The 22712-nt window shown below is 45.9% G+C and overlaps 1 protein-coding gene across 1 annotated transcript in view; it reads right to left on the reverse strand.

Annotated features, from left to right (window-relative positions):
* MRP (Multidrug-Resistance like Protein 1) overlaps nt 1-22712 on the reverse strand; it is a 79500-nt gene that overhangs the window by 26975 nt on the left and 29813 nt on the right. Inside the window, exons 11-18 of the mRNA XM_050192259.3 lie at nt 18412-18558; nt 16809-16890; nt 15318-15514; nt 13351-13527; nt 10715-10882; nt 8545-8786; nt 2988-3291; nt 1174-1390 (exon numbers count right to left, since the gene is read on the reverse strand). Of these exons, the coding sequence (XP_050048216.1) occupies nt 1174-1390; nt 2988-3291; nt 8545-8786; nt 10715-10882; nt 13351-13527; nt 15318-15514; nt 16809-16890; nt 18412-18558 (1534 nt within the window). The remainder of the gene's footprint in view (nt 1-1173; nt 1391-2987; nt 3292-8544; nt 8787-10714; nt 10883-13350; nt 13528-15317; nt 15515-16808; nt 16891-18411; nt 18559-22712) is intronic.

The raw sequence follows: 22712 nt of genomic DNA on the forward strand, positions 1-22712 counted from the left end.
TAAGGACACTGAAGCTGGTGGCGGCAGTTATGATTCCACACCACTTGGGTTCGAAAATTGCATTTTTAGTATCTTACTTTTCGTTCCCGGCACTTTAATGCATCTAGCTGAAAGTTTCCGTTAAACACGTCATCTAAAAAACGAAATGTGACGTCGCAGCTCTTTGAAAATAGCGCTCAGTCGGTGCCGCCGCCATTTTTTTCTTTGTGAACTTGTAGCATATTTTATTATCAGCGGGACAGGAGTGGATTCTGAATATAGTAACAAAGCGTTGCAGTTGACTGGAAGCAGGAAATGCTACAGCATGCCAGAATTTCACAAAGGTCTTGCCATTACGGCTGCAGCGTAAACTTGCACACATGCCGAGAGGCGGCGAAGTTACATTTTCTATGTCGCTTCAGTCGAAAAAGTATGAAGTTGAAAAGGTAGAACACCACTGCGATGTTTATCATCAACAAGCTGCGACCTCCTGATAATGACGTAGTAATGTCCACTGACTGACAGGAGTGCTGCTATCATGACCTCCTGAGATTGCATGCAGTGTTGCATCGAGAACTCCACAAAAACTAAAGAGCCGCCGCCGTGGCCTCCGCAACAGCGCCGGCGCGTGGCATTGTGGAGGCCACGGCTGCTGTTCTGCCTTGCCCTGAAGCAAGCTGGAGACATGACATATGCCTTAAAAGCATGGCTGAGAGAGTTAAGAGCCAGTTACATTCCCCGTGGCTTCTGAATTCGTGCTCGGTGCTCCCTCATTGTTGGACTGAAGAGAGGGGGAGGGGGGGATCTGCTGTGTGCCCAGTTCGGTCGCAATTACATGCTTTGGAACTTTGCATGCTCCCTCCTTTTACCGCGACCGGTTTTGAATTGTTAATTGTAACGGCAGTACGGTGCTGTCAAAAATGTTTTTTGCATCAGGGCGCAGTTTCAATAGGTAAGATAGGAAAATCATAAACGCAGTGAAATGTGTTCATTATAACCGATAAATTGTTATATCTGATAGTTATATCTGATAGTTATAAGCGGGTTCGACTGTATAATTTTTGGCAAGTTCTATTTCAATGAAGTATTACAAATGCACTTTTTGATAATGAAGCAATAGCACTGATTGACTGATAATCAATCCTGAAAAGATTAGCACCAGACGTCTGGTGCCGACCACTCCCGGTGTCTCACCCTGCGCCAGGCCTAGTGCACCGTAGACTCCGAGGCGCAGGTCCCGCTTGGCAAGGTCTTGTGATCCGTCGGGCATCGGAGGGTCGTTGCTCCAGGCGGTCAGCCACACGTTGGAGCCGAGTGAGAAGGCTTGCGAAGCCAGGTTCATCACCACAATGGGCACCATCCAGACCACCCCAATCGCGCCAAAGTAAGCAAAGTACACCCGCCACTTGACCTGCATTGCACACAATCACGAATGAGGAAAGGCATAGTTGCACAGCGGATAAACAGGGATTAAAATGGGACACACAGCAGGACGAAAAGCAACTTTGGGATAAGACTTCAGGAGCAAACTGGTCCAAGCACATGAAATCCTGAATGATCACACTAATCACATACAGATGCTTAAGCCTCAGACATACAGTCGCCAACTGATTTTCCGGACTCCAAAAATTCGGACATGCCTGATTATTCGGTCAGCTTCGCGGCACCGCCGTTCTCCCCATAGACCATAATGTATAACAACTGCCGAAAGTTCGGACACCTTGCAACCTCTCGTCTGATTTTTCGGACACTCCTTGAGCCAACTCGATCGAGAGCACCATGCACAGACTCTGACCGGTGCATGGTTCGACTTGCTCAAAGCCATTTCTGTTTTGAACGGAGCCTCCATGCTGCCCCACGAAGTGGCGCTACTGCAACTCCCTGCTCATCATCATCGTTTCTGCCCGGTTCGATAGAGTGGCTCTACAGCAGTGCCGGTTTCAGCTTAGTAAGCCATGTCAAGACAATCCAGTGATTTGTTTCTTCGCGCACGACACTGCGAGTAGGCCACGTTTTTCGTTTGTGGGACTGGTGTCGGCATGGTGGTGTTTGCTTTGTGTGCTGTGTCGAGGTTCCGGTGATCCAACACGGCATACGGAAGCATTGCGTCAAGTGTCTAATGGCGCCGACAGTGCCTGCACAGACTGCCCTGGGGAATGCCGGCAAGCGGGTGCCGAGAGGCCTAAGGTTTGTTGCCTTCCGATGTGCCCCTTACTGACGCGGAAAACGTTCTGCTGAGACCTGCACAGTGGTAGCATTGTGATTCCGGACACTGTCTCATTTGACAGTTTCACAGGTGCTGACACTGCTGTACTGACATGCGCAGAAATCAACGACGGCGAGATCATTCGTCAGGTTTCTGCTGCACCGCTGGACGGTGACGCACCATGTGCTATACTGCCATCGCATGCGGAGCATGTACAAACAGTGACTGTGCTTTCAGCCGCCTATAGCGACCATACGACCCTCTCCGAGATTCAGGCTTATCTGATTGCGTGTAAACGGAACAGCGTGCAACAGCGCATTCACGATTTCTTCAAGCCTACTGCCGAGCCCGAATAAGTGCGTGGAAATAAAGGATTTCATTTTTTTTTCTTAATCTGCTTTTTCGGCCATTTCCGCAGTCCCCGTGTGGTCTGAATAAATGGTCGGCGACTGTACTCCGACGTAATGCACGTGTGTGCGCTTCGACATCTGCGATGTCACGGTGGCCAACAGCCGGTAGCTTTACTGCAATGACACAATGCAACCGCCGTCCCTGGCGCTGTCGAGCGTGTGAATAGCTCTGTCCCCGTTTTTCGCCAACGTGGTGCAGTGCGCTTAGATCAGTGGAGTATATCAGCCACTTTAGGGTTGCCAATGTTCACAGATCTTGCGGGACTGTCCAAAATTTCACGAAGAAGACAAAGAGTGCTAAATCTACCCTTCGAGAGACATGCTTGCCCCGCATTCAGGCCTGGCGATACTTGGCCGAAGGGTGATAAACAAAAGTGAGAAGAACAGCTCACCCGTCCAGTCTCGGCTGCCTCAGCCTGAACCAGCTTTGTGCCGGCCTCTTCTGCCACGGAAGACTTGTCCCCTTGCCCAGCGCGCAGCGTCGACTGCGAGCGTGTTAGCGACCGGCCCGACATAGAATCGGTGCCAGCACTTGAGCGGCGAAGACCGACGCCTGGCCCCGCAGTCTGCGGGACCAAGCCGGGCCCATTGGAGGACTGGCTCTGCGTCTCGGACAGCTGCCGGGACAGGCTTCGAAGGAACTCCTTGCGCTCTGCCAGCGAGAGTTCTGACGTCGACTTGTGCTGCGACAGCTGCCTGCAAAGTTGCGAGGAGCATTGATTCAATGACGTTCGCGCTTACAAAACTAAAATCACAAGATGGTCCACAAAGAAATCCTTCACAGAGGTGTGCCAATCTGACAACTAATACATCAAAGACAGCAAAGCTGTATAAGCAAGTTCTCGCACCTTTCGGAAGTACTAGGTGTCTGTTTGCTGGCTTACAACTCCAAACGCAACAGCAGCGCTGTATTGTTGCTACACCCAAGTGAAGCCGTGGCTGGTTATTCTTAGTGACGGCTACCACCCAGGCCATGTTGCAGCACCGCACCATCAGCTTTCACCACCGTAGTCGTACAAACACCTAGCTGACCTTCAATGTGGAGTTGGTACCAATTACGGATTACTGGTTAAAATAATACGGATTACTGATGAAAAAGCTTGTTCCTGCAATTATTAGTCATCAGAAGCAGTTGCTTTTTTGGAAGATTTAGGCAAAAACTGACAGCTTTTATTTTATCGCCACGCGACCTGTCAAGAGATGCATATGGAATCATCATACTCGTATGAAGAGGAAGAAATTGGATCAGTTACAGAAAGATAAAATGCTGAATATGATGTAAAAAAATATAACCAAATTTTGTTGTCGCTATTTACCATGTTGATGATGATAAAATAGAAAGTAATGGCAGCAATGCAGTACTCCTAACAAAATCGTCAACTTCATCAGAAACACCACCGTAATATTATATAATATCCTTGTTCATCCCCCTTACTCAATGGCCTCTAGGCCCTGTAAGGTATTGTAAATAAATAAATTGCGCTTTTTGGCTATTGTGTTTTTGTAAACCCCTGCTTTATTATTTTCTTTTCTTGAGTCGTGTCAGACATTTGTGCTGTATTTACACACTTCAATTATTTTGTGTACTTTCCTCTTATGTTTGTTGCTGCTTTTTAGTACTAGCCCTGTGCAATGCTTTCCCTTTCCCTTTTTTTGACCTGTATATTTTGCATTTCTTATAATATAATTATAGTGCCTAGAATATACTGGCTAGTGTGCCGTGCACGCGCTCTTTTCAATGGAGGAGCGTGGCGCCGCCTGCAATGAATGACCACAGTGGCCAGCAGATGTCGCTGCCATACGGGTGGGTGCAAACTGCGCGTGTCGTCTGCTTCGCACATCAGTTTCGCAGCGGTTGCGTCGGTTTCTATGTTTGCGTTTTCAGTGTTATTACATCGCTGCGTGTTTGTTCTTGGTGTTGTCAAAGAGTGAGTGCGTTGCTGCTGTGTTCGTGTGCTTGTCATTACGAGAACTATGTGGCGGCGGTGAAAAAATGACGAAGCTAGAGTGCAAGGAGAGGACCTGCTTTGTGCCGTTGTGTAGAAGCGGTTACCGCTCGAACAACAGGCGTGTGTCATTGCTCACTCCACCACCTGATACGAAGCGGTAGCAGAATGGGCAAGAATGACCAGGAGAACGGACAGAAGGATGGCACCAACTGCTCTGGTTTGTGAAAAACTTTTAGAAACCAGTTTAGTCCAGCGTGCGTTCTCTATCACCATGACCGGTGTTGTCCACGAGATTCCCAGCGATAAAACACGCCTTAAACCCTCCGCCATACCAATGATATTTCCTGAGTATCCTAAGCATGCACCTTGCGAGTGCCAGGAAAAAGAAAAACAAGAAAGAAGGAGCAGCAGTGCTTTGAACTACTATACTGCAGGTTATGTTGCACGAAAGATCACTGCCGAAAATTCCTGACCACAGTGTGCAAGCTTAATTCCTTTGCGTAAGTAAAGCTGAAGCTAGTGCCAACACTGCTTCATATTGCACTACCGATTTTGACAATGGAGGCCTTGTCTATCTTAGACCTTGTCAACCGCTGTGAAGGCCATGGAAGATGCTTTTACTGTGTTCTTTAGCAAAAACAAGTTACATGTAGCGAGTGTAGCTGATTTTTCAGGTCAGCTGCAGACACTGGCCTTTCCACGACTAGGGTGCCCAGAGCATGAAAAACCAGCTTTGACAGCAGCTGTAAAGTTCTATGTTTTCTTGAGGTTTCGGTTTTTGTAAAAGGCATCAACTAAGAGAGCGAAGCGCAAAGGCAACGGCAGAAGCTCCTTAAACTGCGTCACTGCCACTAGATCTATCCTCTTTATGTATCTGTACATTAATCTCATATCTAGTGCTGTCTTGTGCCAGCGTTTGATTGTTGTTACGCTTGAATAAAATCTTTGTTAGGCTCAAGTAAAAGATATGTTCATTATTTTTGTTCACGTATATCAGAAATAAAAAATCTGCACGTATTTACCTAGTATAAAAAATGTATAGTAAACAGAACACCACAGTTAATTTTACAGGCTAATTTATTTACTCATTATCATACCCTCGAGGCCCAATTGGCATTAAGAGGGGATGGGTACATTGTTTACAAACAATCAAAAAGATTCAAACCTATGAGGACAACAGTAAGATAAATAGGCAGAAACAGCAGCAAATAAAATAAAAAGAAAGAAAAGCGAAATTCGAGTCATTTCAAAAGATGATCGGTTACAACGGCCTTGAATGGTTATGCATTAATATAACATTAATAGAACAGTAATGTAACTTTAAAATTCTTTTACTTTATTATAATAAAAAATGCAATCTAAAGCTTACCCTTAAAAAAATTACGCTGCCATCATCGCTAGAATAAAAAACCTTACCTATCGTCCTTACCTATCGCCTAAGAGACACGAAGGCGAACGCCTGGTAAAGCCTACTGTAATCCACCCTAATCCTCCTTCATCCACTCTAATCCACCTTAATCCCCCTAATTCACCTTAATCCAATCACTAATCAATAATTAAGTTTGCTAATCATTAATCATCTCTTATACATGGCTGGACATGCTTTGGTACGCTTCTGGCCTTCCTTGGATCGTGCGATATGTTCTGTACCTCACAACACGACCTTGGAACATGGAAATCTAAGGCTTCTGCCTTAAAAATTACGTCTTCTCTTCGCTAACATAAAAGCACACGAGGTTCCCCGCTCGAAGCCGAGCTGAGGTAGCACAAGCTTTCATGCAAGCGACAAGCGCTAAAGAAGCCTGTTGTAATCAAAACAAACCCTAATCAATAATCAGCTGCCCACATTTGAACTGTGCTGCTGCTACGGCTTCAATAATAAGGCCATCACTAGAATATGCGTGCACCGTCTGGGATCCCTACACTAAACGTAACATCGAGGCCCTTGAAATGATTCAACGCAAAGCCATCCGTTTTATTTTTTCAAAGTATCGTGTAACTGACTCACCAACGACCCTCATGCGAACTCACGGTATTGAAACATTACAGCTGCGCCGGAAAATTCAAAGACTGAAACTACTGTTCTTACTAAAAAACCATAAACTGTCTATGAATGCAGACCCCTTCCTTAAACCTAACACTACGCGCCAAACACGAAATTATCATGCACAATCATTAACCCCTTACAGTGCTAGGATTAACGCCTTTAAATACTCATTTTTTCCACGCACCATTGAGGAGTGGAACAGGTGTCCGCCAGATCTTTTAACCAGAGCTGATTCTTTTGACTCAATGTTTTCTTCACAGCATTTAATTTGAGAGCCATTTATTTCTACGTTTACTTTTTGTATTTTGCATCTGAGCCTTGTATTTATTGCTGTATTTTGTGTCACAACTTGTATTTAACATTTTTCAATTTTGCTAATCCTGTTCTTTTGCATATATTATGTATTCGCCCCTCCTGCTTGGGCCTACTGTAGGCCTGCAGTATGTTCTAAATAAATAAAAATAAATAAAATAAAAACAAAAAGCGCAGCAGCCTGCTTGGCGATGCAGTGGAAACACGGTGGGCTACGAAGACCGGATGGTGCCGCGGCACCCACCTGCACTGCAGCGCTCCTAGCGGCAGCCGCGGATGGCACACTAGCCAGTATATTCTAGGCACTATATTATCCTTGTTCATCCCCCTTACTCAATGGCCTCTAGGCCCTGTAAGGTATTGTAAATAAATAAATAACTGTAGCCTGTGCACAAAGTCAAAAAAGGGAAGAGTTGTGGTACTAATGATACAATACCGATAGAGATCTCGATGGTCTGAATATTTTACAAGAACCTGGACAACTGTCATGGGACAGTGTAGGACCTTATCTGAAGTGCTCCATGAGGATGCAATGTTTTATAACAATGCTTCACGAAAAACTTACGACTCTGCTTTACGCAGACCCCCAGCGCTTCTGTGAAGAAGGCTACAGAGAGAGAGAGAGAGAGAAAAGAGAAATGTTGAGAGTTGAACCATCTAAACCGTGCTTAAGTGAACTGGCTGTTTTCAGAGCTGTTGCTGATGTAATGATAAAAAAACAGGCTTGGTAGAGAGCGTTCATGGTTTCATAAAAATACCAAAAGTAAGAAGACCCTAGTTACAAATCCAAGACAGACTTTCAATGAGCAACAATTTCTTACGAGCCATTCAGGCGTAGCAATACGCTTATTTAGCACATTATACCACAGAGTACCACTGATTCCAAATGGAACCATACAATAAAATTGCACCCATAAATGTTTAGCAAAGTTTTGCTGGCATTTGTCACATATGCAACCCAAGATGGCAGAAAAATGAAGAAATGCTGGGGCAAACGTGTGTAGCTGCATAACCATCGCTTGCATGGCTCCCAAGAAGAAGACAAGTATGAGCTAAGTTTGCTGGTTAACCATGACTAGACATTTTCACTCCCAATGAAGTCCACCGCTGCGCACAAATAAATATTTCCCTCATGGAGGTTGTCAAAGAAGCTCGAGAACAACTTAGTACCCCGCAAAGAGCAATGGAACGAAGAACGTTAGGTGTAACGTTAAGAGACAGGAAGAGAGCGGTGTGGATCAGAGAGCAAACGGGGATAGCCGATATTCTAATTGACATTAGCAGAAAGAAATGAAGCTGGGCAGGCCACGTAATGTGTAGGTTGGATAACCGGTGGACCATTAGGGTTACATAATTGGTGCCAAGAGAAGGGAAGCGCAGTCCAGGACGGCAGGAAAACTAGGTGGGCTGATGAAATTAGGAAATTTGCAGGCACAAGCTGGTATCAGTTGGCGCAGGACAGGGACAGGGAAGAGGCCGTCGTCCTGCAGTGGACATAAAATAGGCTGATGATGATGATGATCCCCTTCATGTACTTGCCGATTTCCTTGTCAAATGCAGGTGGGAACACCTTGTCTTGCCAAGCTATTAAATTTTAAAAAAAGAAGAGAAAAAGAAAGAAAAGTAGGCGGCAAAACGTACCTGCTGATCTCTGGGGAGCCGACGTGCAGCAGAAGGTCCTCGACCAAGTTGGGATCCTCGTTGAGCAGCCCGTCGTCCTGGCTTTCCTCGCGGAGGAAGTGCAGCAGCACCTCTGCCAGGGCCCCCTTGCGGGCCAGCAGCTCCTTGTAGGTGCCCTGCTCCTCGATGCGCCCGTCCCGCAGCACGATCACGCGGTCCACTTGCGGCAGGTACGAGATGCCATGTGTCACCAGCAACCGCGTCTGCGCGGGCGCCGAAAAAGACAAGGAAGCTATGGGACTGTAGCGATCCTTTGACTCTCTTCAATCACATATTGCAAACAGCAGTTTATACCCCGTCTATAACAAAGTCACATCACACATATAAAAGCACCTACGTTTCATTCTATATTCATTGATCCTAATACAAAACTTCACAAAACTGGGTTCCCCGGAACTCAGGGGTTCCACAAAAAGCATCTTAGGGTTTCGCAAGCACGCCATATCAGTACTTCAGTAGTCTGTGAGCAGCAAGAGACCCACATTGCAGCGGCACGCAAGACTCACGATTGTGCAATTTGCGGGCCCATGGTGGCCACGCAGAGTGGTTCTATTTCGTTATCAGCACAGTTTGCAACACTGAGCAGGAATCAACTTGGAAACTGTGCAAGCTGAGAGCCACTTCAAAATTTATTGGCACCTGCCTGGTCAACTTTTTCACCGAAGGATTGCAACATAATTCGACCCTCTTGAATTCAGAAATTCAGACTTGTCCTTTGGTCCCAGCAAGCGCATGCATTATTCATTAGCATCGAACTCTTGTTAATTTGGCCACACACCTGTCAATTTGAACAGCCCTCGGTGTGCAACAAGTGTGGAGTGCCGTAAATGCACGACAGAAAAGAGCAAAAACGGTGCTTGCGGCCAATTGAAACAAGGTAACAAGACCTCCATCACCATAGTCACCAGCGGAAACCATACGGGAAAGAAAAACGCCAATCGCTTCATGTCTGTTTGTGCGTTTATGCATTTACCGCCACACGACGTTAACACCGCTTCAGCCATACGTGCCGTCAGAACTGTGTAGTCGCCATCCCTTGGTCACGTTGACAACTGCGCTTTCGTATGCAGCGATTGTCGAGAGAAATAGTTTCACTCCGCTCAGTGGACGCAATGTGCAACGCAATATCAGAAACAGCATGGAAACTGTCAAGAACAAAGTCCGATTCTGCTGAGGCCTGTACACTGGCATCAAACCCCTGGCTACATCGCGATGGATGGCCATCAGTTGCCAACCAGTCCCCTGGTGAAAAAACAATCAGGATGTGTACATGTTAGTAAAAAGCGTGTTTACTCAAGTGAAGACTGTGAGCGTCCCAGCACGACCAAACAGGCTGCACTGTGAATGAAGTCGCGAGGTTCTTGTCGCTACGAGTGCTGATCAGTCACAAGACAACAAATTACTATTTCTGCATTGATTTCGTGTGAAATAGAAGCAAGAGTTGCGAATTTATTGCGTAAATAAAGGGGGGTTGGCAGAGCAAGCATTTATTGTTTTTATGATACCCTGGATAATTCGATATTCAGTAAATTCAGCCTTTTTTTTTTTTCGGTCCGGTGAAATACGAATGAACATGGTTTTACTGTACTGGCCGATTAAACGGCATATTGTAGCAGATGCACATTAATGCGTTATTCCTGGCACAGGTGCATCAGCGTCACTGCAGTGTAGTTTCGATAAAAGATGGTTTGCTAAGTGCGCTGCGTTGGTTCCGAAACAATGCACGACAAGCATTTCAATTCGCTAAGGGGCACTGCTGCATGCTGGGCGATGCAGGAAAAAAAGATTTCCTCGTCTATGTGTTATTGCGGGTTCCTTCCTCCAGAGAGCAATGGCCTTCGAGATAACAGGCCAAAAACGGAGGCTACATGTAGACATGGTGGCAGTGCTACTTTGGCTAGGCAGATCCAGAGGGGACGGAGGCTCTTACAGCGTCGATCTAATAAGAATGTCATCTTCTAGCGGGCCTAGCCCTCCAAAAGAGTGCACATCAGAATAGAGTAAATACGGTATTGACGCAAGACTCATGCACGGCTGCTTGGATGTGTCAAGTACTGAAACAATCCATCACGACTGTCGGTGTCGAAAGAAAGACACGACGGCAGAGGCTATGGCAGCTCTTCTCACTTGCCTTGTCCTTGAGTACACCCTTGGGGCCGATGACATTGTCGAAGATGTGCTTGCCCACGTGCGAGTCGACGGCGCTCAGCGGGTCATCCAGCAGGTAGATGTCGGCATCGCTGTACACCGCACGAGCCAGGCTGACACGTTGCTTCTGGCCACCGCTAAGGTTGATGCCCTGCAGAGAGCATTGTTACTGAGAATGCATACTAAAGTATCTGCTGGTAGAGGCAGTGGTGACCCTTCATGGTCCAATGATTGCTATAGGAACCGATGTTTTGCAGGAAATATCCAGCATAAAGGAAAACAAACAAACTATTCTCAGAAATGTGAGTGTCAGCAACACTAATTACAGCGGAATCTTGTTGATACGATCTTCACGGGAGCCGGAAAATGAAGTGTATCATCCGGAAAACGAACTGCATCAAGCGAAAATTGCATGATCCGATGCAAGCTCCAAAACGTATGAAAACAGGTGTACTCTGACACAAACCCAATAGCAAAGGTTCGTGTGGCTTCGAGTGATAGTGCTCCGCATAACACATTACATAAAGCAGCATTGGGGTCGTATCCTGAAACTATCACTTTTCGGTGATACTATTAAAAGCCTTGGCCACACCTTCGCCATGGGCGCACGTCGATTGGCTGTTTCAGCAAAATCGGATGAGCTGACTGACTGGTTAAGCCCTACGTCATCCAATTTTGCACAATCCAGCCAATCGGCGCATGTGCCCGACAGCGATACTATCGCCTCGGTGATAGTATTGCCGATTTCGATCGTTTCAGAACACAGCCTTTGCGCTTGATGCCACGTGAACCGCAGCCAGAGCACTTCTATTCAGCAACGTTGAAATAGCTCGTCAGTTTGCGCTGAACTTTCTTCTTTTCGATGCACGTAAAAAGTTCTTCTGGAAGTTAAAAAAATGAAGCTGCTGTTTTCTCACTCAACTGATGAGCAGTGGCGCACCACCAGTCGATGCGGCCGCACTGGCGTAACAGTGTGTTACCGCCAGCGGCGCGCCGCGTCTGTTTTTCTTCCAGTGTGGTTGGGGCTTAACATGCTGTTCATGAGCCTTTGGAACGTTATTTAAGCTAGTGCACTGAAATATGAAGCTACGAGTTTTAGAAATACCAACAAAAGCCCACTTCCGCAGTCCATTACTCAATTTCATGTGAAGACACAATCGCGACAACCATTGCTCCTATGGGACGCTAGCTGGGAAAAGAAAAAGACATCATCCTGAAATATGCATTGTGCAAAATTGTATCAACAAGATTCCACTGTCCATATCATCCACTGACAACTTTGCGCCGCAGATAAATACGGCTGTCTCCGATATAACAAAAGTGTCTATGGGATGCCTCATGCTGTGGTTAGGCCTCTGTGGTCTATCTTTTGAGCCTGTCGCCTATAACCTGCCTTGGGGGGCACAAAAATAATTGTTGGAATAATCTGTTTTCGCACCATCATGAAGAACCACATGCTGTTTATACAATACATTCAGTTGTTGGCAAATCACTGGAAAAACCTTCGGATTCACTGCCGAAAAATTCCAGTGGGATTAATTTTTTTTCTTCATCTTTTGTCTTTCAGGTGTACGTAACACAAAATTTTCACTTCAATTGAAAAATTTAGACCAGGGAGGGTTAAACATATGGTCAAGGACATATGCTGACATATGCTGGATATTTCCCAGCACTTGTCACATGTGGACATCTTTGTAACACATGGAATTCAGCATTTCTACTTGGTGCAGGACATATGCCAGCACAGTGCTCCATGAAGATACCTCTGCCGTGCATTACACTCAACCGTGTTATTATTTGTTTGGCTACTAAGACAAATCACCAATATTTCATGAATGTACACAGATTACCAAATCACCTAAAACTGCTACATCTGCCTCTCCTGGGTCCTGAAACAGTTTAATATGAACAAGTATTACACTAAACTATTTAGATTGTTCTGATGCTTGCCAGATACCGTTCTTTCTTGTTTTCTTTCTTTTTTTCTAAGGATTTTGAGGACTTGGCCCTCACACAGTGGAAAAGAAAGTGTGGCAATTTTGCACGAAGGCATAGCATTTAAAGCGTTGCACGGAAGGCGTCTAGCACGCTGGTGTGATGCGCAGTGGTGTCGCACTTCGATGGTGCACGAGATACGATCAAAGGAAGATCGGTTGCGTTTGTCAGTGTCAACAGATGAGATTAGGTTGATTGAGCTTGACGTTTACTGTCCGTCGTGCTCGTACCAGTGTGTGCTTAACGGTGCAGTATGCACACGAGACGCTCAACAGAAACACCTATTTTTGTGTACACAACGCACACGACAGCAGTGGTAGCCAGAACGGTGCCCTGGCTCCGGTGGAGCACATCGAGCAAAGCGTGAGGGTGGGTCCACTTGGCTTTATCAATTTACCGCCAAACAAACTATGCTTCTCTGGAGACCTTCTAAAACAGCCCGCATGAGGGCCACGCATGCATGCCGATACTGTGACAGCATGACAGCGGCACCAACTGCGCAAACGCACCTCGAGCATGGGTATAATTGCAATCGCAATAAAGATATGCTGAAAATGCCACATCAGCGCTCCTCTAATATAACAGCTTGAAGTGCAGTTGGTACAGTTTGGCAGGTGAGCGTACCTTCTCGCCAATCTCGGTGAGGTCTCCACCGGGCAGGATGTTGAGGTCCGACTGCAAGGCGCACTGGTCGAGGGTGCGTTTGTAACGGTCGCGCTCCATCGTCTTCTGGAAGAGGATGTTGTCACGCACTGTGGCATTCTGGATCCATGCCTGCTGTGCCACGTACGCCACCGAGCCCTGGATAAAGGAGGGCGAAAAAACTGCAATCCAAATGCCCAACTTGCCACCACACCGTTTCTTGTGCAGCCACAGTGAAGCATAAAAAAAAGAACTATCAAAAGCATCAGTTATGGATCAAACTTGTGCCGAGAAAGACTGGCAGCACACGAGACACGACAATAGTAGCAAGCATAGTGGTGGGTCGTTGAAGTCGAACTCACAGGCCACGTCCGTTGGCTTTTTAAACATTTATCAGCTTACATTCCCAACTAACCGCTAGTGCTCGCGTACATTTGAGAACATGCAACGCTAGTTGTACTGCATGTGCAATTTGTTTAGACAAGACTCTTCCGCTATAGAACATTAAAGGGACACTAAAGTGAAAAATGATTTCTTCTGCATCAGTAAATTACCGTTCTACAACACCAAAAACACCACTCTTACAACGATAAGACGTTTGGTAAGCCAGAAAAAGTGCAATAACGAAATACGGGTGGCAATGCCTACTTAAGTTCCCGCACCTGGGGGCTGTGACGTCTTGGATTTTGATGGCACCTTCTAGTGCCTACTAATTATATATAGCGGTACAGATTGACTACATCGTGTTCTAAAGAAACCAAATATTAAACATGGCAAGTTTCGGGAACCTTTATTCAGCCAATGCGGCCCAAATGCGACAACATACTTCAGAATCCCCGACGTCACGCTGACGTGCCGGCGCTGGGGTTTCGGTGCGAAATTCATATACTGATACTTGGACCTTCATTTTTTCATCTAATAATCAAACTATTTTTTTTTAAATGACTGCCTGCAGGGTTCTCAAACAATGCTTCATTAGTCTAAACTGATTTATTGTTTCGCTTTAGTGTCCCTTTAAAAAATCTCGCACAACATTCAAGAAATTATAGATACAGCAGCTGCGTCTTGTACTGAGTGGCAACATGGTACCAGTGATAATCAGGCTAAGAATGGCCACGAGCAAAAAAGCAAAACGATGCACCCGTTTCAGTACAGATGTGTTGACAAAATAAAGCAAATAAAGCTCTGTTGTTCTGAACTTCTGGATAGCTTGAAAAGCAGCTGCACACGTTTTTAGTACTTGTACCTCATGTGGTACAGTTACAAATAAATACAGATACAGCCACCTTCACATTCAGTTGGCTGTTGTCAATTTCGAAAAAAAAAAAGTTATCACAGGCACTATAGCGCAGCTGTAGGATTTCCACTGTCTGGAATTTCAAACTGACACAGCTGGCAAATAGTAGGTGGGCAAATAGCAGGTAGGCAAATAGTAAGTGCTGTGAGGCAAAAATAATCAATAAGGGATTGCGTGCACTGGTTCTCTTAATTTAAAGCATTTACTCGTGTCAGACCTACACTTTGTTTTCGGTATCTTGGCAGGGATGTAGCTGTCACACAATTTAAACATCTGACAACTCGCTAAAACTGCAGACGACAACACCAATGATGTAAAGAATAATGCCTAACACTGGCTACACGCCACACACAAGTTTATCCAAGCTTCAGCGTGACTGATCAAGTTCCACTTTATTTTCAATCAGTCTTCCATCACGACCAGAGCTTTCCACCTAATCAGCGCACACTCGAAGATGGTTGTACTGTGAATGCATGTATTGTGGCAGATAACTTCAACAAAAAGTTTTTTTCATTCTTTTTCAATATTTCTGACTTTGAAAGTAAGGGGCCCAGGTCTTGCACAAGTCGCTGACTAGTAAGCTTCCTGACCAAGCTAAATGATCTTGGGCTTGCAGCAGACAGAAGGTTGGGAGATGGCAGAAGAGACACACCTGGACGTTTACAGTGCCATCGAGGCGCTCCATGTCGCCAAGCAGCGCAGAGAGGAGCGACGACTTGCCTGACCCCACCTGCCCCACGATGGCTACCAGTGCACCCTTGGGCACCTGGACGTCCACTTCCCGCAGCACGGCCTCCTCGTCCTTGGTCCAGGCAAATGAGCCGTTGCGAATCCAAATCGGAGTGGACGCTGAAAAGAAAGGACCAACAATGAATGAGCGCTTTCCCGCACAAGGATGCAAAAAAAAAGAAAAAAAAAAAAAAACACGGAATGGCGGTGTGCCATTGGTGGTGCATGAGATAAGTTCAAAGGAAATCCATCTGCATTGTAAGCGTGAACAGATAGGATTACATGGATTTAGCTTGGCGTTAACTGTCCGTCCTTCTCGCACCAATGTGTGTCTTACGGTGTGGTATGCACACAGACGCTCAACGGAAATGTCAATGTGTGTGCGCACGACTATGCGCATTGGACTGATCAGGCCCCATCGGCCCAGCAAGCATCGGTGCCCCTCGTGCTACAACGACGCGAGCAAAATGTCACACTACGTAGATGTCAACTACGCTTGAGTCTGTTAAATTGTTTTGTGACTTCGAATGGTACATTTTCCCAGTTAGTATGTTTCCCAGTTTTCCCCAAAACATATGAACAAGAAAGCACCACAGGGGTTGCCTTTTGTTGCAGTCAAAGACTGGTTTTTCGGATATGCGATAGTTTGGACGCCTTTGTGGCCCTGACATGTACACATAGAGTCAACGTAGAAAAATGTCTGAAATTTTGGATGCAAACGCCCTCTGCACTCAGATTTTCTGGACTTTTTGCTGAGGCCACAGGTTCGAAACGACATTAATCGAATCCACCACCACCACTATTTTGTCTATCTCCCAGCCTCAAAACGACATTCTCAAACGGCATCCACTGTCAGCCGTTGCCGCCCCCACGGAAATGCTAGGCCTAGCTGCTTCAACGTTCGCTGCCAAGCTTTGTGCTGTTCGGCGTCGCATTTTTCATTGAGACAATTTGCCACTGTCGACAATGGATCTAATTCCACCTTTGCAATCCTCACCAATGGCTTTGAAGCGTGGAAAGCAAGCGTTGCATAATGCCAATTCCCAAAAGTCAGATTCCCCGCAATACAGCGGTGTTACGCGGTGAATCATGCGCAATGTACCGCGGAGAAGCATGTCAGGAGTGGAAAGGGGCAACTGTAAAGGTACAGAATATCTGGGATGAGATGAGAGAGTTTTGTTTTTGCATGGCACATGGTACGCTACAGTGATACATGGCGTGTCAGCACTACTGCGCATGCATGCTGTGTACAGTGAATTCACCAGCCGCTGAGCAGACGACGCAATGCAGATGAACACATCTCAAGGGGCTTTCGGCCTTCCTATTTGCTAAAGAGTCTTGCAGCTTCCACAGTGCTGCAAACGACTTAGCAGGGAGTACAAAAGGTAAATGAGAGGCTGTTGGTCCAGCTTACCATCATCCTTCTCGTGAGAGACGTACTCTTCGAGCTCTTCATGGCCTAAGTACTTGTTCATCCGCTTCACTGACACGCTTGCCTGCAGGTCAAATCAACAAGGGTTCACAACTGCAAAAGGGTAGCGTTTCTAGCCTGCTAAGTGACACACTGTGAGAACGCACTTTATCTGTGCTGGCAAAGCAGATGGAGAGATTATGGAATAAACCTATCTTTATCAGAACGTAGTTTGAAAGAGGTCAGTAAGGAGTGCTAATACCCCTCACAGACATCACTTAATTTGAACATAGAGTAATTTGACTCTGTTTCTACATTCAGCCTGCATCAAATTGAAGTTGTCTGTTAACATGTTGCCTATATTAAATAGGAAAGCACAAGCAATGTTTTTTTTTAGTTTCCAGCGTACAGGAAGATTTAAGCACAATGAAAGTACTGAAAATTCAATAATTCGATAAATACAGACAGCAGCACAATGCATTTTTTACAGAAATGGTCAGAAAAGCATAATATTTTTTTCTTTTAATAATGAAATATTGTATCATTTGAATAACTACATTTGTCACCAACAGGTAGCACTATAGCACTGTTTGCCACTCAAGTGAGGCACCACTTTTTGGAGGCAAATGTTAAATTCTTTACAAGAACAGTCACAAGATAAAAATAAATGAAAAAATATTTCCACAACAGCTACATTTGTCATGGACAAGTAGTACTGCATCACTATGATAATGATTGTTTCTATCGGCATCTGCCTTGAAATGGGACGGCAACAAGGAAATGCCTGGCTCATTTGAGCTAGTGAGGATTTACGTCATCTATTGCAATCCAGCATGGTGTCAACACATTTGACAATTGAAGCGCCACCTGTCGGTGGCCCATGCAACTATCCTTGCAATTTTTTTTCTCTGTAATTCTTTGTCTTTCTGCACATTTCTGCAATAACCACACCGCGCTATTGTCTACAGGGTGTCCTAGCTAACTTTAGCCAGAGTCTAAAAGATACACAAATGCCACAGAGCTGGACAGAACAAAGGTAATGCTGTTTGCCATCTCTTGGAGATACTTGAAGTATTTTTTTCACCCTGTATACTTTTTGAATGGTTGAATTTTCATTTTCTCTTACTTCTGGATGACCCGTGCATTATTATTTCCACATACTTTATTACTGCATGTAAATTAAACATAACTAAGCTTAGAATGGCAGGAAATTGAGCTAGTTCATAGCAATTCATGTTAGAAAAAAAGTTGGGCATACAGACACAACAAGAAACAGGCGACACTAACGCCATTTGTGTTTGCCATTTCTCCCGTAAGTCCATGTCTAACATGTTTCCCATATGTCCATGTCTAACATGTTTTTATGTTTCATGTGTTCTAACATGAAACATGATTAATTTGTCCTATAATTTGTCTGGCATCATTGTCTCTTTTCTTCACCTGGCTGTAATTAACAAAAAGATCTGGCCTCCCTGGATGAGTTTAATCTTTTCCACACCAAACATAAAAGACCAAAAATATGGCTGCAATGCAATAACAAATTCCAAGTACAGAAGGTGCAGAGGAGCCCACCGTATTTTGTTTGTTTGTTTGTTTTTGTGCTCACCTGCACGAGCATGGAGATTAACATGGGCAGCATGGACAGCGGGAAGCGAAGGATGTGGAACAGCGTGAGCGATACAAATGCCCGCTGAGGATCCAGCACATTCTTTTCGTCGATGAGCACGTACGTCATGAACGACATCAGCGACACCTGGGTGCAAACAAAACACAAAGAAAAATATTTTTCAAGTCAAATACGAGTCATGGTATCGTAAACGGAAAAGCACGTTCCCCATAATGATGATCACAGGTAAAGGGCGTCATAGAAACTTAAGTAAAATATGGACAACTTGAAATATATAACAGGCTATATCTAGATGCGACCTCAGAGTGGAGTTTTCCCGTTCTAACCAATGTGGCAGGAATTCCTGTGCGTATTTACATGTTATGTAGTGCTTCTAAGCTAAATGTGACGAAACAAGTAAGGAGAAAACGCCATCAAATTTTATTTCAATTACCATATTTACTCGAAAAGAGGTTGAGCATGAATATATGTCGACCCCTATATACAGTAGAACCCCGCTGTTACGTTCCTCACTGCTGCGTTTTCCCGGCTGCTACATCGTTTTCATCCGGTCCCGGCATAGCTTCCATAGGATCCAATGTATAAGGAACCCCACTGTTACGCTGTAGCTGTGAAAACGTTCCCGCATGATACGTCGCAACTTAGCACCCCGAACCCGCCTGGGCTAAAGTAGACAACGCGCTCCAGCGCCATTTTGGCTTTTGAAGAGTTTTGGCTGGGCTTGGCCGGGCTTGGCTATGGAACTGGCTGCAAGAAGCCGCACGCCAGTTCGAGAGGCCGCATGAGGCCGCCACTAAGTGGCCATTCGTGAAAAATGATCTTACTATCATCACTGTGATTACGGTCACCGCTTGGTTGTTGGATGGGTCGACTCACGGAGGAAGGAAACTCGGGAGAGGCCCTGAAGTCACTCTTTGTGAAGCTAAAGTGAAACCGGAAGTTGGCGTTGCTCGTGGCGTTGCTCCGCCTATCGGGCCTGCTCTCCTCTCGTTTACGTTTCTCCCACGCCGCGCTGCGCGCAACCGGGCTGCTCGGACGCGCGCACTCCGCAGCAATACTAAACAATCGTTAGCACGTTAGCATGATTACGCCAAAGAGGGTAAAATTTCCCGCGTATATTCATTCGTCCGTTGCCATTGCCGTGGCGCGGTGACGACAAGGAGCACGAGCCGCATGATGCTGGGGAGTTGCCAAATCCTAGCTTTGGAGAAGCCGTCGCGGCTCTGGACCTCCTCCGCAGGTACGTCGCACCTCACAGTGACGCTGACAGCAATGCGGCCTTCCAGGGTATTGAGAAACGTGTGGCGATTTATAGCGAGCGAAAGAAACGGCAAGCCACCATTCTGGACTTTTTTAAGTCCTAAGCGCACTCTGTGGAAATATTGTCTATAGTTGAAGCTGCACTTTTTTCATTCATTTTCGGAGCTTTCCTCACTGTTGAGTTTTCCCGGCTGTTACGTTTTTTTCCCCCAGTCCGGTGAAAACCGTACGAACGGGGTTCCACTGTATAGTGCTCTCCGAGAAATAAAAAATATATTTGAATATAGGTTCACCCATTAGAACTTGCACATTACAATAAGTACCACGATGCGTGTTACCGCATCGTCATTGGCATTTCCATATGGCCGCCTTGCACGCACTTCCAAGCCTAGCTGCTGTAGCTTCCTCCGTGTGCTGCAGTACGTGTGGTTAGGCCTGCCGTCTGTCTTCCCGCTTTCTGCGTTTGCTCTATCAGCACGAAGTGCTGAGTTCATCATGATGCTGCATTTAAAAGTGATCATGTGTGTGGAGGCGGACGGAAATCGGGCCGCATCATGGACGCTCGGAGTACCCGAAACTTGCGTGCGGGACTGGTGCAAACAGGAGAGAGTTTTCATCAGCAAAGCAAAACAGTGGGCCGAAACAGGACGTACTTGCGGCGATCCACTTTGACGAACGATCGCCTCGGCCCTATCTTGAAAGCGATCTACAGCGGGGCCACAGTCCGCCGCACACTGCATTTTCACCGCTTATAGTTTGCGTGAAAGTGAGAGGCAGCTGCTGCCGCGCTTTCTCACTCCAGCGTTTTGACAGCGAGTTTCCGCAATCATTGAGCGAGATGTGTTCACGTTTGCTGGTGCGCGGGGCACCATGCTCGTTAATTTAGTTAGCAAGCGAATGTTTACTACATGTTTATACGGCCGATAAAACTACTATCCTTACTTCTCATAGCTGCCTACTAATTCACAATCGATGTTTCACCTTTCGGGCAAAACTGACACTTTTCTTCATCGCAACTTGAGTGCATTGGGAGTACATCATTGTTTTAGCAAATGTTATATTTCTGTATGAAAGCAGGAGGCGTGCGGTACTGCGAGGGTGCGCATTACAATCGGTGCTCGTTACAATCGAGGGTGCGTTTGAATTGAGTAAACACGGTATTTGTGTTTTGCATGACTGCGGCTTTGACGTATGCTATCGACATGCGTGCCAGGGCTTTTGGTTTGGATCTGTGGCCCTCACGACTCTGTTCCCCATACTGAACTCCATTAGCTCGGTACTTTTGCTAGCTTTGGTCACGAATATAGGTCGATAGCTAATTATGGGTAAAATTTCTAGAAAAAAAAAGATCGACCTATTTCGAATAAATATAGTAGGACATGATGAAGTGAGACAAAAAAAGCAAAAAAAAAAAAAAAAAAATAGACGCGTGAAAACAGACGCATGAAAAGCAGTTGTAGGGCTTCTGGCAGCTTGTATAAGCAAGCTTAACACTTTTTTTTCATTTATTTTACCCTAAAGGCCCAGCTTGGGCATTACATAGGGGGGGGGGGGGGGGGGGGAGAACAATTCATATACAGTATACAATGGTATACAATATACATTGTAAGCCGAATATCCTTATATGAAGTAGTACATGCTATGCAACCTTTACATCACTTCTAATTCGACATGATACCATATTTACACGATTGTAAGTCGACCCCTTTTTTTAAATTTGAAAGTCTGAAGTTGGGGGGTCGACTTACAATCGAAACCGAAACATGGCCCCGCCAAAAGAGCGATACCAACGGGAGCTACAACGTAATTACAATTTTATGTTTGCTCTATGGCCCTACCCGTATCTTTGCGCTATCCCGCGTGTTTGTTCGCTTTTCGGAAGGGTTTTTCAACATTTTTGAGAGTCTTACAGTGCATGCAACACTCATGGGGGGGTGTCGATAGTTGATGGAAGCGCCGCTGTTCTCATTTGCGGCGGCACCCTCAGAACGGCGGCGCTTGCGGGGAGTATCGGTAGTTCATGGAAGAGCAGACACCGCTCGCGGGTTTCTCTTTCTCTGTTTAAAGCACGACCGGCTTTATTACTAGTCGGTTGTGGTTTAAAGGCATTGGTATTGGTTTGACGCGTTCCACTTGACTGCCGGCTACGTGCTACTTCTATGCTTCCCCAGTTGTCATGAGTGCTCCAGGCCCACTAATCGTTCGGCACTCGTTCACAGCAGCGTTCAAGAGGGCTGCCATCCTTTACGCCGAAGAAACAAATCACTGCGCAGCGGGCCGCAATTTCGATGTTTCTAAACGGGTGGTGCGAGAGTGGCGACTGCAGCGAAGCGAAATGGGTGACGGCAAGTGAGAAATTTCCCACGTGCCGAAGTCTGGACGCTTTCCGGAGCTGTAGGCTAAGCTTGCGGCGTACGTCGCTGAAATGCGTGATCGGTCCCTGCCAGTGAAGTGCGACGTGGTCATGAAACAAGCCCGGACCTTCGCCTTAATTTTAAGGTTCTGCTCCGCCGTGAGTACGAGTGGCTGGCGGCAGAAGACTGCGAAATTACGCCAACCGGACCTGTCAAAAGAGCCTCCCTGACGGCTGCGTGTGGGTGTGTGCATTTGGCGTGGGCTGCTGTTCTGCAAGATGTCCTGGTGCGGTCGTTTGCCAAATTTGAAATTTCGCTGGACCACGACGCGCTGTGGGACCGCAGCAACGATGACGATGGCAGCACTAGTGAAGACGAGTAGTCCAGTGACCATGTCAGCTACTAATAAATTTTCGTTATCGAATGCGCCCTCGGGTATGCTCTCTGATTTTTTTTTTTTTTTTTTCCGGTCAAGCGATATGGGGGGTCGACTTACAATCGTGTAAATACGGTACGCCAATAATTCTTACATTATACAAACAATAACCTGACATCTGAAGAAATGCAGGAAGAAATGTTAATGTTATTAATTTACGAATGTTTCATTAAGTGCTTGTTTGAATATAATATGGCCAGTTATTTCAGCTATATTACTTGTTAGATGAT

This window comes from Dermacentor andersoni, chromosome 10, assembly GCF_023375885.2.
Source record: "Dermacentor andersoni chromosome 10, qqDerAnde1_hic_scaffold, whole genome shotgun sequence".
Classification (NCBI taxonomy): domain Eukaryota; kingdom Metazoa; phylum Arthropoda; class Arachnida; order Ixodida; family Ixodidae; genus Dermacentor; species Dermacentor andersoni.